The sequence below is a fragment of the Budorcas taxicolor genome, chromosome 10 (genome assembly GCF_023091745.1).
Source record: "Budorcas taxicolor isolate Tak-1 chromosome 10, Takin1.1, whole genome shotgun sequence".
NCBI classification, from domain to species: Eukaryota; Metazoa; Chordata; class Mammalia; order Artiodactyla; family Bovidae; genus Budorcas; species Budorcas taxicolor.
Genome location: NC_068919.1, coordinates 25093121 through 25111155, shown reverse-complemented (window position 1 = coordinate 25111155; position 18035 = coordinate 25093121). Strand labels below are relative to the sequence as shown.

At 40.1% G+C, this 18035-nt stretch overlaps 1 protein-coding gene across 1 annotated transcript; it reads right to left on the bottom strand.

Annotated features, from left to right (window-relative positions):
• Nucleotides 1-4967: 4967 nt before the first annotated feature.
• Nucleotides 4968-5594, bottom strand: LOC128054760 (inactive ribonuclease-like protein 9). Its single transcript, XM_052647332.1, has one exon. The coding sequence runs from the start codon at nt 5526-5528 to the stop codon at nt 4968-4970; it is 561 nt and encodes a 186-aa protein (XP_052503292.1). The 5' UTR covers nt 5529-5594.
• Between the last annotated feature and the right edge of the window lie 12441 nt (nt 5595-18035).

Below are 18035 nucleotides of genomic sequence, written 5' to 3'. Positions count from 1 at the left end.
CTCTAGGGCACTGGGCGGCTCATGGGCTCTAGAGCGCCAGCTTGGTAGTTGTGGCATGTGGGCGTAGTTGCTCCGGTGTAGCATGTAGGATATTAGTTCCCAATGGAAAAAGTGAAAGTGTCATCTCTGACTCTTTGTGACCCTATGAATTGTAGCCCGTCAGGCTCCTCTGCCCATGGAATTCTCCAGGCAAGAATACTGGAGTGGGTTGCCATTTCCTTCTCCAGGGGATCTTCCCCACTTAGGGATCAAACCTTGTTCTCTCTGTTTCAGGCAGATTCTTTACCATCTGACTCACCAGGGAAGCCTAGTTCAGTTCAGTTCATTTCAGTTCAGTTACTCAGTCGTGTCCGACTCTGCAACCCCATGGACTATAGCATGCCAGGCTTCCCTGTCCATCAACAACTCCCAGAGCTTGCTCAAACTCATGTCCATTGAGTCGGTGATGCCATCCAACCATCTCATCTGTTGTCCCCTTCTTCTCTTGCCTTCAATCTTGCCCAGCATCAGGATCTTTCTCAATGAGTCAGTTCTTTGCATCAGGTAGTCAAAGTATTGGAGTTTCAGCTTCAGCATCAGTCTATCCAATGAACATTCAGGACTGATTTCCTTCAGGATTTACTGTTTGATCTCCTTGCAGTCTAAGGGACTCTCAAGAGTCTTCTCCAACACCGTAGTTCAAAAGCATCAGTTCTTCAGCACTCAGCTTTCTTTACAGTTCATCTCTCACATCCATACATGACTACTGGAGAAACCATAGCTTTGACTAGACGGTCCTTTGTTGCCAAAGTAGTGTCTCTGCTTTTTAATATGCTGTCTAGGTTGGTCATAGACTTCCCTGGTGGCTCAGATGGTAAAGTGTCTGTCTACAATGTGGGAGACCCTGGTTCAGTCCCTGGGTTGGGAAGATCCCCTGGAAAAGGAAATGGCAATCCACTCCAGTACTGTTGCTTGGAAAATCCCACGGATGGAGGAGCCTCGTAGGCTACAGTCCACGGGGTCGCAAAGAGTCGGACATGACTGAGCAACTTCACTTTCATTTTCAGGTTGGTCGTAGCTTTTCTTCCAAGGAGCAGGCATCTTTTAATTTCGTGGCTGCAGTCACCATCTGCAGTGATTTTGGAGCCCAAGAAAATAAAATCTGTCACTGTTTCCATTGTTTCCCCATCTATTTGCTGTTAAGTGATGGGACTGGGTGCTGTGATCTTTGTTTTTTGAATCCAACCAGAGATCAAATCTTTGTGCCCTGCATTGGCAGGCAGATTTATAATGACTGGACCACCAGGGAAGTCCCTGCCTTGTCTTTTATATTAAATTTTTCCCATTATTTTTATTGTGGTAAAATGTACATAATAAAACTTAACATTTTAAGAGTCTGTAACTATACAGTTCAGTGGCATTGAGGACATTCACATTACTGTATAACTGTCACCACTATCCATCTCTCAAATCTTTATGATCATCCCATACTGAAGCTCTGTACTGAGTAAACAATAACTTCACATCCTCCCTTTTCCCCAAGTGCCTGGTAACTATTGTTCCTCTTTCCGTCTTTGTTCTTTTTGCTTTTCAATTTTAAATGCTTCTATTGAGATGTGCTCAAGCTCAGAGATTCTTTCTTCAGCCACGTCCAGCCAGAATTTCAGTTTCCCAACCAGGGATTGCGTTTGGTACATAGCAGTGAAAACACGGAATCCTAACCACTTGACTACCAGAAAACTTCCAGGAATGTCTTTATTACACAGAAGAGGAGCACAGACATAAAGTAAATGATGGAAAGACTTACTTACACACAGAGACTGAATTGCATACTCATATACATGACTACAAAGAAAATCTTACCTAAAACAAATCACATAATAATAATTCCTAATGGCAAAAGACACCACAAATTTTTAAAAAACTAGCAACTTCTTATAAAAATAAATTTAAAAATATGTGAAAATGTATTTCAAACTCAGGTGCAAGAAAAGTGTGATTTTTTTTTTTCTAAATTCAAGTGTCTGCATCAAAATTCCAGCTCTCAAGCGTGCAGCAAAACTTCCCTCAGTTCTTATTTTAGGTGTCTTCCAGCTCTTTTACATAATTAGAAAACTCAAATGATCAGAATTTGTCCTAGTAAAACAGAAAGTTCAGTTTCTTTCTTTGTGTGTGTGTGTGTGTTGGGCGCCCTGATTGGCATCATCACAGTTTCTAACCCCGTTATAATTTATCTGAATATTGAAAATAGTGTTGTTTGGTTCTCACATTTCAAACAGCTAACAAATTAAAATTTATTTGTATAAATTTCGTGCATAGATACTTGCACATCCATGTTCAAAGCAGCACTATTCACAAATGGTGGATGTGTTCACTAGTGAATGGAAGAATAAACATGTGGTATGTACCTTGAATGGCATATTATTCAGCCTTCAAAAGCAAGGAAATTCTAACATATGCTACGGTATGGGTGAAACTTGAAGACATTACTCTAAGGGAAATAGTCTAGCACAAAAGGATAAATAATTGTTACCATACTTAAATAAGATGAATGTGCATGATCTCAAGGGACACCTGCATAAAGAATAAATTGCGATGGGAATTTAGGAATCGATAATGCTCACCTTATTAGTCTGGTTTTATTAAAGAGAGAGTACTAATGGGCAGAGGACAATAATCTTTTACAACCTTAATATGCATAAAGCTAGAAATTACTGTTTTGACTTATTTTAGGGAAGTCACTGGGTAGTGGCCGGATCTGGATTTCTTATGCAATAATAGGTAAGAGGAACAATTTGTGTAAATAATCATTGTTCTAGTTCCGTGGCTCTATTTATGGAATACATATGGATATTATCATTTATCTGGAGAAAAAGAGATATGAATACATTATGGTGATTTCAGGCCTTACTTACTATACTATACTCTCATAAATATATTTATTGTATGTTGTAGAACTCCAATATACTCAAGATGAGCAGGGCCCAGATGAGATGGTCCAGAGCACATGCCCAAGCTAGCCTATGTGGAGGACTTCTTCAGCTGATGTTTAGATGGTTGGCTTTTAGAGGAAGTCATGGTGATTCTCAAAAGTTTGATGGAATCCTCATTCACTCAGATATTACAGTTTTGACTGCCAGGAGTTTCCATGTGAAGAAAGGTTTCTAAAGGCTTGATTTTCTTAGTCACTGAATGGGTTCTGGCAGCCCTGGCCCCAGGGCCATATTGATAAGTGAGCACCTAGCTCTGAGTCTGAAGACAAGGAAGGGGATGGAAGACACGCATGGACTGGATTGAAATGAAGTGTGCAAGAGTGACAGGCACTCCCGCTCCCATTCCCCTCTCCCGTTCTCCTTATCCCATTTTCAGTAAGTTATGGGGAATAATCATCAAACAACAAGGAATTTTACAAAGAGAGATAGAAATTGTTACCAAAACCGGACAGATAGAATTCTTTTCTCACACTGGATCTCCAGACTTTTGGAAGTGGAATGTTCTCAGATGAAGCTACAGCTACAGGAAGGTGAGGAAAAGAAATGGTGAATGAAAGTGACTATGCAAGAAAGTTTGGAATTGTTTTGTGAACAGTGATAACTAAGCTAAAAAAATGTGGGAGGGATAATTTGGAAAATTGGGATTGATATATATGCATTACCATAAAAAATAGATAACTAATAAGGCCCTACTGTATAACACAGGGAACGCTATTTAATACTCTGTAATGACCTTTATGGGAAAAGAATCTTAAAAGGAGTGGATAATATGTATAAGCATAACAGATTCATTTTTCTGTACACCTGAATCTAACATAACGTTGTAAATCAACTATAATCTAATAACTAGTTTTAAAAAAAAACACAAAGAAAAGAGAAAAAGCCAAAAATGTGGGAATCCACAGAAGTAGCATTGGACAATTGAAAAGTACGTTGAGGAGTTTGCTATTCTGAATGTTTAGATGTTGATGCTAAGATAGGCAAGTGAAAGTCACTCAGTCGTGTCCAACTCTTTGTGACCACATGAACTATACAGTCCGTGGAATTCTCCAGGCCAGAGTACTGGAGTGGGTAGCCATCCCCTTCTCCAGGGGATATTCCCAAACCAGGGATTGAACCCAGGTCTCCCACGTTGCAGGCAGATTCTTTACCAGCTTAACTACCAGGGGATGCTAAGATGGCTCCTGTTATGTCTATATCTTCAAGATCCCATGAGTATTGTGTTGCATGGAAAGAAGAAAACAAATGGAAATTCTATAAATACAGTACTAGAAAGATGAAGTTCATAATGTCTCAGGGAGGTCCCAATACTTCTTCTTTTTAAAAAAATAATAATTTACTTATTTATTTGGCTTCACTAGGTTTTAGTTGCAGCTCGCAGGATCTTCCATCTCTGTGGCATGCTGAATTTTTAGTTGGGGCATTTTTATGTTTATATTTGCAGCATGTAAACTCTTAGTTTTGGCATTTAGGAGCTCATTCCACAACCAGAAATGGAACCTTGGCCCCCTGCATTCGGAGCCTGGTGTCACAGGCACTGGACCACCATGGAAGTCCCTCCAATTCTTTTTGATTCAAATTGTGTCACAAGGAAGATCAGTTCAAACCCGGAAACCCCACATAAACATACCAGAGACACCTAGCTACAATGATGCACTTTATTATTTCTACTGAACCAGACATTCCATGAATACAACTTTGGAACACACCTCAGCACCCATTTCCTAATGGCTTGCTGCTGGTCATCCTTTCCCTTCAGGCATTCATCCTCACAACACATTCAAAACGTGCTGAACTGTATGACTTGTTTGAAATCACATCTCAGAGCTATATCTTAGCCCTGCCCACCTTTCCTTTGTCTGATGCAAGGAGAAAAAGGGCAGGTGGTAGATGACTAAAGCAAATGAGATCCAAATTTCCATCCTCAAGTTTGCTTGTAAGGATCAGTAAGGGTAAGCTTCTATCTTCTAGCTCTAACATCTTTCAGAATATACTTTAAGAATGTTGGGAGAAAGGTACTTTCCCGGTGGATGTCAACATACCAACCACAGATTCAGGGATAATTTCTCTGATATCATTTTGCCATCGACAAGTGATAAAGACCCATCCCTTCTCATAAGAGGAAGTGTATTCACAATCTGGCATCTTGATCCCACTTGTTAAAACACAATGCACTGCTTTTATTTTTTTATGACTCATGTAACAAGTCCCAACTTCTTCGCCACAAGACGTAAACGTGTTATGACAGATCTTTTCAATGTCCTCATACGATGCTTGAAGGAAGAAATGTTCCTTAACACAATAAAGCCTACGGTGAACATTTTTTATCTTCATTTCATTGCTACAGTATGTTGGATCACGTAATGGTCTTTTACGATCAATAATGACATGGGCTTTGAATAATTCCTTGGTAGGTGCTCTGGTAGGACTTGTACCATCTAAATGCTCTTCAAATTCTTTATCTGTTAAAGAACCATCAATTATCAGCTCGAATTTCAGTGGCTTCAGGAGCAGGAAGAGCAGAAACAGGGGCAGCATGTTGATCAGAGTCCCCATGTTTCCCTGCAGGGAATACAAGAGAGAAGGAGTTGTGTCCACTGTGAGGCTGTGCCTTCAGTTCCTGTGTATGGGCCATTCTACCACCTACTGCTGTTCTGAGCTCGAAGACTTTGGACAGTTTTAAAACTGACATCTCAGTTCTGTTTCGATACCAGGAAAATGTTTACTCCAAAGTGACCTTAGAGGACCTATAGTTAGTCTAGAAGAGTGTGGGTAAGAGGGAAAAGTGAAGGAAGAAGGAGAGAAAAGGAGAAAGGGATGGAGAGAGACACGGTAAAGAGAAACAGAGAGAGAAGGTAACAAGGAAGAACTGAGGAAGAGAGCAAGAGAGAGATGAAGGCCAGGAGAGAAGGGTAAATGCGGACAAGACGTCGAGAGGGCAGTGGGGCGAGAGGCAGAGAGGAGGCTCATGTGCTCTCTCTCCTTCTGGAGTAAAGAAGTTCTCTCAAGTTCTCTTCCTGGAGTTAAGAACTTGCCCTGAAAAGAGCTGCACATGATCCCCGCTTCCCCTTACCAACGTCCTGCTTTTCTGAGGACCATTCTTCATCTTCTGACTTTCTCCTCTTGCTCATTTCTAAACTCCAGTGCCCTTCACAAGGGATCAAGCAAGATCCATCATGTCACGTGAGCACCATATGTGTGTGGGTTGGTGTAAATACCATCACCTCATCGCCTGGAATTGTGGGTCCGTGTTACAGTCTCCTCTGCCTCCTCTCCCCACTGAGAAGAACTCTTCCACTCAGGTGCATTACTGACCTTGTGAGTCTTTTTCCAATCTTTTCTTTAAAGTAGACTTCATGTTTCCTTCTCAGGTTTTCCTGTCTCTAAATTCTTCCCATCCTGTGTGCCTATCTGCCATCATGGTACCCTCACATCAGAGACTGCACAGTCACAACTTTCCCTCCACATGTGTGTGTCTCCGTGTCTATTCACCCCACTGGAGGAGCACTAATATTTCCCTAATACTTGTCATATACATGAGGAAGTGTATTTGTCACACAAATACGGGAAACTGGGTAGATGCCTTATATTTTTCAAGAATTCTACTGCTTTGAAATGAAATGGAAATATTAGTTTGGCACCTACTTCTGAGACATGTCATTATAATGCTTCATACTAATTATGTTAAGGATTTTAAGAAAAGCATTCCTTAAGGGAGCTGGGGCAGTAGTGACCTGTGGCCCAGAAAACAGACCCAAGTTCTAGACATCAGGGTGCAGTTTACTATAGTGGAAAGTGTCATCATTCATAGAGGACTCCTGGGTCTATTGATCATTTTTTATTTCTATTTCAAATCTGATGGTTAAGCATTAATTCTCCTAAGAGGCTTTCTTCCCAGGGAAAGGCAAGCACTTTAGGTACACTAGGGAGCAAACTTCTTGACCTATCTTTGCCCATGGCCTCTTTGCCTCATTGAGTCCTTGTGTAACAGGAGGGAAAAGGGCAGGGCACAACTTTTGAATGAATGACATAGCCCAAAGACACAATATAAACCAGTTAGAATCAAATGGGACCAAGATGGCAGGCAAGACTAGACCTTGATCTTCAATCAGCAAGTGAAATGACACACCCAGAGGTGCCAGGACAGTTCCAAAGCACTGTCAAAAGACCAAGGAGTGGGCCGGTGGACAGAATCCCACTCCTTCCCCAAAATAGTTGGAATAATCCTCCTACTCATTAGCATGTGAAATTACCCAGCCTATAAAAATTAATCATGCCACATTTCACAGCCTCACTTGCCCTCTGTGATGGCCCACAGTCCGTCTGTGGAGTATGCTTCTCTCTGAATCTGCATAAATCCATCTCTTACCTATCACTTTGTCTCTCACGGAATTCTTTCTGGGATGAGACATCAAGAATCTGAACTTCTTTAGGCCCTGAAACCAGGTGCCGTGGGTTTTGGATGGGTTTGAGTCCCAGCACGTGAGTTCAAGTCCCAGTTTGAGGTAAACGGTTTCACTTGTATCATCAGTGCTTCAGAGGGTGGATGTGTTAAGGACTGGGCTGGAGAGACCCTGATATTGAGAATATTCACTTCCCCTGAGTGTCAGAGCTTGGAGTAGGAAAACAGAAAAGCAAGGCTGAACAGCTGAGATAAGTAAATTTTTGAGGTTGCCATTAAGTAAAAATAAAAATCATAAATAACAATGGCTAAGATTACAGGCAATTATGTGCCAAGCACTAAGTTAAGCACTCTGCATCCTCCCCCTCCTGGTCATCATCATCCAAGCAAGCGGATGATAAAGATATTCTTTTTAATATTGTTTTTGTTTTGATTGTGTTTAGGATCTCTTTGTGAAGGGATGTTGTCTGAAATCTTACTTTAGGTCTGGCAGAATCTTTTGGTTTTTTGTTTTGTTTTTTAATTTTTATTTTGTTAACACCAAAAACATTTTGTCCTGGGGTATAGCCAATTAACAATGTAGTGATAGTTTCAGGTAAAAAGCAAATAAACTTAGCTATATACATACATAGGGCTTCCCTCATAGCTCACTTGGTAAAGAATTTGCCTGCAAGGCAGGAGACTCAGGTTCGATTCCTGGGTTGGGAAGATCCCCTGGAGAAGGAAATGGAAACCCACTCCAGTATTCTTGGCTGGAGAATCCTGTAGGCAGAGGAGCCTGGCAGGCCCCAGTCCATGTGGTTGCAGGAGTGAGAAACGACTTAGCAGCTAAACCAACACCACCACCATTCTTCCCTAAACACCCCTCCCATCCAGGCTGGCACATAACATTGAACAGAGTTCCATGTGCTATACAATAGGTCTTTATTGGTTATCCATTTTAAATATAGCAGTGTGTACATGTAGGTCTGGCAGAATCTTAGTTCAAGCCCTTGTGACAAGTCAGCCTGATTTCCACATTTCTGTTCTTCAGTGCTATTCTATGGCTTCTTTCAGTCTAGTTTCCTTACCTGATGCTAGAGTGTACCTCCTTCCCTAGGCTGTCTTTGTAATCCTATGAGACTGCCAGAAACAGACAGACCACCAAAGTGACAAGTACTAAAATAATTTCTGAGCCACTAGAGAGCTGTCTATGGGGTCACACAGAGTCAGACAAGACTGAAGCAACTTAGCAGCAGAGAGCTGTTAGGAAAAAAAACCAGATCCACTTTCCACAAGGCCTAGCTGTGCTACTGCAGGACAGTTTTCTGTTTTGTTTTTTTTTTTAAACTCTACTGTTCTCTTGCTAGAAGCGAAGTCCTTCACTGGGACAACCTGAGTAATTTTCTAATATTGATAACCCAGAAACCCTGACCAAGGTGGAAATGGATATCAATATTTGACTCCAGGGTGGATCCAGTTTGTAGACATGTGAGTAGACAAGTGGTGCTACAATCAGGTCGATTTCGGGACACATATCACAAAGCATAGAGAAGAGGAAATCTGAAGATAGGAAATCAGAGAATGGGCCAAGAAAGAAACAACTGATCCTAAGTGTTGATGTGGGAGAGGGCACTCTCTGTGTGAGCATGTTCAGAAGCCATTCCTCACACCCCTGCTTTCACTCTCTCATCAGCCTCCTGAAGATGTCCCTTCAGCAGAGTGATCCCTTTGGCTCAAACCAGGGAGCTCTGCACACATTCCCAGAAAGGGGACCCTGGAGTCTCTGTGGTATCTTGGGCTGGAGAGAGCAGGACAGGGTGAGCATGGGCAGCAGAGCCGAGGCTCCTGTAGCACCAGGGCCAGGACAGCCCTTCATTTTGTATATCCTCTAAGCTCTTCATCCTTTGTTTATGAATTCATGCTGTGGTTTCAGGCTTCTTAAAATCTTTGCTCACCCCCATGGATATGCATTTTCTCTCACTCTATCTTACTTCTTTATGGATTTTTAAAAATTTAAACCTTTCATCCATCTGGAATTTATTTTGAAGTATAATGGGAGGTGGGTTTTTTTTTTTCACATGGTTTCTATGTAATCTCAGCACCAGTTCTTCAGGGAATAATATTTATTGTCTCATCTCTAATTTAAAAGTTACCTATGTGTTTAATAATTCTTTTTTTCTGACTATATTGTATTTTGATCCTATGTTTACTATTCATGTGCCAACTATAAGCTTTTACTTATTATCATTAATAAAGAATGTTAATATGTAATGAAGCAATCCACGTTCATTCCTCTTCTTATTCAAAAACTTAGTACAGGGACACAGCAGAAAGTAAATTAGTGGCAGATTAGGGCTGAAGGTAGGAATAGAGATTAACTATCAATGGTCAGAGAAAGACACAGACAGACAGACAAGGACAAAGACAAACACAGAGACAGAGAGCACAGAATAGACAGTGTGAAGTACACTCCGGCAATGTTTCTTAAGGTTTCTTCTGGTAACCTCACACTGCAAAATCGCCTTACTTCCTGTGTAATATATACTCGATGGTTTTTCATCCTACCTGATTAATCAGGATCTCTGTGAATGGACTCAGAAATTTGCACTTTAAACAAATTCACAAGGTGATACTCAACCCACTAGAGTTTGAGAATCGATTTCTTACTCTACATAAAAGTGTACTTATTATGAAGAAAACATCCTCCTAAAGTGGCAAAAGTGTTAGGCTTTTTCAGTAAACGTTTCTGGATAGAGACTGAGATGAATTCCTTTCACCTTTTGGCTGTTGTGAATTATGCTGCTTTGAACATGGGTGTACAAACAGCTGGTTAGACCTAACTTTTCATCTTTGTTTTTAAACTTGCTTGGGAGTGTTAAGGAAGCTTAGGTTTATAGACTGGGAAGGGCCTGAGAGAGGCTGTCTATCCAGAATGTCTCCTCCTAAAATGTGGGTACTGAGTCCCAGATCAGGACTCTTTATCCAAAATATTTTTAAAAATTGAGATGAGTCAAAGATTCCTTAGGTACATGAATATATATCTCCAAAGGATTATTCAGTGGTGTTTTCAATGTAAATCACTTTAAGAAGACAAACAGGATTTGTAAATAGAATTTAATATGAGGCATTAATAGACAGTCATCATATAATAATTATATAGCCCCAACCACAGAAGAGAAAAACTAAATTTGCATCTTTCAAACTGGTAATTATTATACTTTCAACCTCATTGCTGGTGAGAGAGTGATAAGGGGGGTAAATCCTATATTCTGGTGACATTGAAAACCTTGGCAAGTGTAATTAAAAATTTTTTAAATCTGATACTTTCCCCTCATTTTAATAGCTAGAATTCTAAGCATCATAATTTAGATAGAAATGTGGACAGCAAGTTTTATTGCATAGGAACAAAAAGTTCAACTTTGAAAACATAAATGTCAATGAATTTAGGGAAAGTTTAAATTACCTTGGATATGTTCATGGACATGACAAAAATGCCACTACAATCATAACTATAAGGGCTAATATTTGAGATAATCCGTGTTCAATATTCATTGAATCATATATTCTTAGAATGGGTTACTTATGAGAATAAGCAAATATTTTAATCAATAAAATTTTCCAGATGCAGAATATTCATAATATAGCAATGGGAATGTCTGGTTACAAGTGACAGGAGTGTGGCTGTTCAAGATGGCGGAGTAAGACATGCACTCATCTCCTCCTGTGAGAGCACCAAAATTGCAACCAGCTGTTGGACAATCATTGACAGGAGGATGCTGAAACACCAAAAAAAGATAGCCCAGGTCCAAAGACAAAGAAGAGGCTGCAGCTAGATGGTAGGAGGGGTGCAATATGATAAAGTCAAATCCCATACCAGCCAGGTGAGTGACCCACAAACTGGGAAACAATAATACCAAAGTTCTCCCACTGCTGTGAAGGTTCTGAGCCCCATGTCAGGCTTCCCAGTTTGAGGATCTGACAAAGAGACTGGGGATCTGGCGAAGAGACTGGGGATCCCCAGGGAATTTGGCTTTCAAGGTCAGCAGGATTTGATTATATGACTTCCACAGAACTGGGGGAAACAGAGGTGCCAGTCTTGGAGGGCACAAAATAAATCTTATGAGCACCAAGACCCAGAGGAAAGGAGCAGCAACTCCACAGGAGGGTAGTAGAACCAAAACTACCTGCTAGTGTCGGAGGGCCTCCTGGGGAGGTGTGGGTTGGCAGGGGCTCAACACAGGGACAGGGGCCCTGGCAGCAGCAAGCCAGGAAGGTTCCCTTTGGTATAACAGGGACACAGTTGGGAAAATAGTGGAGAAGATTCAAGAAATGTTTATCAAAGACTTACAAGAACTAAAGAACAAGCAAATAGAGATGCATAATACACTGCTGCTGCTGCTGCTAAGTCGCTTCAGTCGTGTCCGACTCTGTGCGACCCCATAGACGGCAGCCCATGAGGCTCCCCCGTCCCTGGGATTCTCCAGGCAAGAACACTAGAGTGGGCTGCCATTTCCTTCTCCAATGCATGAAAGTGAAAAGTGAAAGTGAAGTCGCTCAGTCGTGTCCGACTCTTAGCAACCCCATGGACTGTGGCCCACCAGGCACCTCTGTCCATGGGATTTTCCAGGCAAGAGTGCTGGAGAGGGGTGCCATTGCCTTCTCCAGAAGGAATCAATAGCAGAATAGCTTAGGCAGAACAGATAAATGACCTGGAGGGCAGAATGGTGGAAATCACTGTCACAGAACAGAATATAAAAAAAAAGAATGAAAAGAAACAAGATAACCTAAGAGACTTCTGGGACAACATTAAACACACCAAACGTTCACATTATAGGGGTCCCAGAAGGAGACAAGAGAAAAGACCTGAGAAAATATTCGAAGAGATAATAGCTAAAAACTTCCTTAACATGGGAAAGGAACTAGTCAACCAAGTCCAGGAAGCACAGAGAGTCCCAGGCAGGATAAACCCAAGGAGGAACACACTGAGATGCATAGTAATCAAACTGACAAAAATTGAAAACAAAGATAAAATGTTAAAAGCAACAAGGGGAAAACAAAAAACAGCATACAAGGAAACTCCTACTAGGTGATTTCTCAACAGAAACTCTCCCAGCCAGAAGCGAATGGCAGGATATATTTAAAATGATGAAAGGGAAGAAACTGCAACCAAGAATACTCTACTGAGTAAGACTCTTGCTCAGATTTGCTGGAGAAATCAAAAGCTTTCCAGACAAGCAAAAGTTAAAAGAATTCAGCACCACCAAACCAGCTTAACAACAAATGCTAACGGAACTTCTCTAGGTAGGATACACAGAGAAGGAAAAAACCTACACAAAATAAACCCAAAACAATTAAGAAAACTGTAATAGGATCATGCATATTAATAATTACCCTAAATGTAAATGGATTAAATGCACCAACCAAAAGACATAGACCAGATGGGAGGATGAAAACATGTGTGTGTACGCATTTCCACTTACCACATCATTCTGTTTGACCCCCCAAATTGTATGTAATTATTTTATACTGTTAGGTTAATCATGTTCCCATCATGGCTTGCAATTGTTATTACTTTTTATTTTTGTCTGGATATGATTGTGAAAACTGATAAACAACTTTTCCTATTGTGGTTATGTAACTACTCAATACCATTGTATCATAACTGATCAACAGAAAAACAGTAGAACTCTATATCACCAAAACTACGATTTAACAGAAAAACCTGTAATCACTTTTTAAAATCCAGATGCATATCAGAATTATCTTGAAGTTTTTTGAAAAATACAAATGCCCAGGTGTTACTTTTTTTCCTCCAGAGCTCCAGATTAAGTGTCTAATGAGCGGTCATGTTTAAAGACAACTGGACTATATGATGCTCTTTTGCTTTTATCTAGTTTATTTCACTTTTTCTATTTCATATTCAGTGCTTCCGTTTCATTTAGTTGATGTTTTCTAATTTCTCCAACTTTTAAAAAAATAATTTATTTATTTTAATTGGAGGCTAATTACTTTACAATATTGTAGTGATTTTTGCCATACATTGACATGAATCTGCCATGGGTGTACATGTGTTCCCCATCCTGAACCACCCCCCCCCCACCTCCCTCCCCATCCCATCCCTCTGGGTCATCGCAGTGCACTGGCCCTGAGCACCCTGTGTCATGCATTGAACCTGGACTGGCAATCTGTTTCACATATGGTAATATACATATTTCAATGCTATTCTCTCAAATCATCCCACCCTCGCCTTCTCCTACAGAGTCCAAAAGTCTTCTTTACACCTGTGTCTCTTTTGCTGTCTCATATATAGGATCATCATTACCATCTTTCTAAATTCCATATATATGTGTTAGTATACTGTATTGGTGTTTTTATTTCTGACTTACTTCATTCTGTATAATAGGCTCCAGTTTCATCCACCTCATTAGAACTGATTCAAATGTATTCTTTTTAATAGCTAAGTAATATTCCATTGTGTATATGTACCACAGCTTTCTTATCCATTCATCTGCCGATGGACATCTAGGTTGCTTCCATGTCCTGACTATTGTAAACAGTGCTGTGATGAACACTGGGGTACACATGTCTCTTTCTTTCTTTTTTAAAAAAAATTATTTATTTTAATTGGAGGCTAATTATTTTACAATATTGTAGTAATTTTTGCCATACATTGACATGAATCTGCCTTGGATATACATGTGTTCCTCATCCTGAACCCCCCCTCCCACCTCCCTCCCCATCCCATCCCTCTGGGTCATCCCAGTGCACCAGCCCTAAGCACCCTGTGCCATGCATAGAACCTGGACTGGCAATCTGTTTCACATATGATAATATACATGTTTCAATGCTATTCTCTCAAATCATAACTTTTTTTTAATGTTCTTTCTCAAGCCTTTATGAAGAGTAGTAGAAAACTTTTGTATACATATATATAAATAATATGTACAATATATACTTTAGAAAACTTATAAATTTTTGCCTAACTAAAAATTTTATGGCATTTTGATTCTACTTGTTTGACTTAGTTTGAACACAAGGCCATATTTCTAATTTAAAAAGATATGCAATGACAAACAAGGTTTACTGTATAGCACAGGGAACTATAGTTAATATCTTGTAATAACTTACAGTAGAAAATAATTTTTAAAATAATATATGTGTATATGTATAATCATCTTGCTGTGCACCTGAAACATTTTAAGTCAACTATGCTTCAATAAAATGTATATATTAAGAGAGGGAAAAAAGAAAACCCCAAAACTAGCGACAGGAGTGCCAAAGAAACTAGTGACAGGAGTGCCAGGAGGACCTGTACTGACTCACAGAAACAGATGTCTGAGACACACAGCAGGATGAAGAAATCCAATCCTTCACTCTTTGTTTTCTCTCTCATTCCACTCTGCTTTCTATGCTAGCTTCATGCACAGGCAGGGCCTCTCCACAGACTAGCAGAGACATTTATCCAACACAACAAATATCTTTCCTGATTGGCCTCATTTCTGTCACGTGCATAAATCCATGGACCTGAACGCCCCTGATTGGTCCACCTGAAGCTCAGGTCTGTCTCTGAGAAGAGAAGGCAAAACCACAAGTTAAAACCCGAGTAGAATTGCAATTGCTGACAGAAAAGCTGTTCCCCTACAAGGCAAACAAAGGAATGGACACCCAATACAAATGTAGCAAATGTCCATTTGAAAAAAGCAGGGGGAAAATCAAAACACAGAAGATATCTGCAACGTGGTCCCAAATAATGTTTGAAATAAAGACTACATGGTGAGGGAGGAGAAGCCCTAAACATAACCTTATTCAATTGCTCTTTCTAAAGGGTTAATTTCTTGTAGTGATTTTGAAAGCTGTCAGTTTCTCAAAACTAAAATAATTCTGAGGAAGCGTCATTGAAGAAATGTATCTTTAAGAGCTGGTTTGGGCATGTTATCCAATATTAAGTGCCAATTTCTCAGAATGCCACTTTCTCGTATCAGCGAACTCCTACCCTTTATCACCATCAGGTAATGTCAATTTCTCAGTCTGGATAGTTAAACTACAAGAGAGTGCCTAAACACTTAGTCCTTACAATTAGACTTACCTTTGTGAGTAAATTCCAGAGTATTTCTCTATTAAATTCTGGAAGAAAAATCTCACCTTAAGCAACTTTAAATTTATACTTTTTACTATCATATAGAGGCAATAATTGGAGAAGGCAATGACACCCCACTCTAGTACTCTTGCCTGGAAAATCCCATGGACAGAGGAGCCTGGTAGGCTGCAGTCCCTGGGGTTGGTAAGAGTCAGACATTACTGAGCGACTTCACTTTCACTTTTCACATTCATGCATTAGAGAAGGAAATGGCAACCCACTCTAGTGTTCTCGCCTGGAGAATCCCACAGATGGGGGAGGCTGGTGGGCTGCCGTCTATGGGGTCGCACAGAGTCGGACATGACTGAAGCGACTTAGCAGCAGCAGCAGAGGCAATAATTATGCTTCAGACCTTCAGACCTATAACTAAACTGAAAATGGGGTCAGTTTGAGAAAACCTGGAGAACAATGTGATCCTTATGGGCCATTAGAGGATCAATGGGTTCACTGAAATGCACACCTTTTGGTGAATTCAAGACATTTCTTCCCCTTAGGATCACTGTGATGGCTTAAGTATCTGGAGCTTCCAGAAATGCACAGAGTAGAGACACACTAAGTAAGAGTGTCTCAGTAATTGAAAATCAACCTTCAGAGCACAAATGTAGAGTAATTTTAACATCTTATGTTGCAACAATGGAGTCAAAGTATGTCTCAGATGACAGAATTCTCTCTCCACTGTAGCTTTCTGCAAATTTATACTTGCTCATGCCTTGTTTAGCCTTTTTGTATGATTTTGCAAAAATGTTTAAAGATTTGCTGCATTGATATCTAGTATATCTTCATGTAATGTCAATGTGAATTTATTTAAAGGTTTTTTAAAGATCAGATGACAAAGTAAGTATTTATTTATTTAGTTTTGGACACGCCAGGCACAGGTGGGATCCTAGATTCCTGATCAGGGATTGAACCAGTGCCCATTGGAGTGGAAGTGCTGAGTTTTAACCACTGAAAGTGAAAGTGAATTCACTGAGTTGTGTCCAACTCTTTGTGACTGTAGCCTACCCGGCTCCTCCATCCATGGGATTTTCCAGGCAAGAATTTTGGAGCGGGTTGCCATTTCCTTCTCCAGGGTATCTTCCAGACCCAGGGATCCAACCTGAGTCTCCCGCATTGCAGGCAGGCTCTTTGCTGTCTGAGCCACCAGCCTGGAGCACCTGAAATGTCCCTCAGTGTGAGTTTAGAAGGAAATGACTAAGATATCCAAGATACGGCCACTGGTTTGACTGATTTCATTATCTGGTCCTTCTGACAGATTAGGATTAGTAGAAAAATAGAAGTATGGAATATGGTGGGATAGATTATCCCATAGATTTTCTTGGGAAGAGAAACATAAATCTAGTGGGACAATTGGCTGCATATCAGTGAAAACAACAACATAGGTTCCAGTGTTCATTCCATGTAGCCCACACACACACACACACACACACACACACACACACATTCTCTCGCTCCCCAATGTATGTTGGACTTGAGATCAAAGTAATATTTAGAAAACATTAAGGATATTGATACAAGTATAGTAGCATTTTTTTTTCATACTTAGGATTGAATAAGGTATGTTTCTCGTTTCTTTTCTTCTGGCCGTGCTGCCCAGCAGGCAGGATCTCAGTATTCCAATTAGGGATTAAACCCAGGACATGGCAGTGAAAGGATGGAATCCTAGCCACTAGACTACCAGGAAACTACCAAGAATGTCTTTATTCTACAAAAGAGGCACACAGGCATAAAGAAAGACTTGCTTGAAAGACTTGAAAGACTTGCTTACACACAGAGACTGAATTACATACCCATATACACAAGCGCGCAGAAAACTTTGCCTGAAACAAATCACATAATATAATAATTCCTATGGCAAAAGACACCAAAAAAAATTTTTTACAAGCCTAGTTACATCTGGTTTAAAGTAAATTACATTTAATTTAAAAATATGTGCAGTGTGAAAGTGTTTCTCAAACTCAGATGCAAGAGAAGTGTGAATTTTTTTTCTTCTAAATTCAACATATCTGCATCAAAATTTCAACTCTTAAGGGTGGCAGCAAAATTTACCCTGGTTGTTATTTTAGGTTCCTTCAACCTATTTGGCTTTTCCGGTGGCTCAACTGGTAAAGAATCCACCCACAATGCAGGGGAGCTGGTTTCAATCCCTGGGTTGGGAAGATCTCCTGGAGAAGGGAAAGGCTACCCACTCCAGTATACTGGCCTGGAAAATTCCATGGACTGTATAGTCCATGGAGTCGCAGAGTCAGACACGACTGAGTGACTTTCACGTTCAAACTATTTTACATAATTAAAAAAGTCAAATTATCTGAATTTGTGTTACTAAATCAGAAAGTTCAGTTTCTTTCTGTGTGTGTGTATTTTGATTGGCATCATTACAGTTCCTCATTCAGTTATAAATTATCAGTATATTGAACATAGTGTTGTTTGACTCTCACATTTCAAACAGCTAAAAATCTAAAAATTTCACTTTCTGGTATATACTCACAAGAGTTGAAACTAAGAAGTGGAACAGATATTTGTACATCTCTGTTCAAAGCAGCAC

Excerpts from the sequence above, each read along its gene's own strand:
- LOC128054760 (XM_052647332.1), bottom strand. The coding sequence starts at position 5,528 with ATGGGGACTCTGATCAACATGCTGCCCCTGTTTCTGCTCTTCCTGCTC.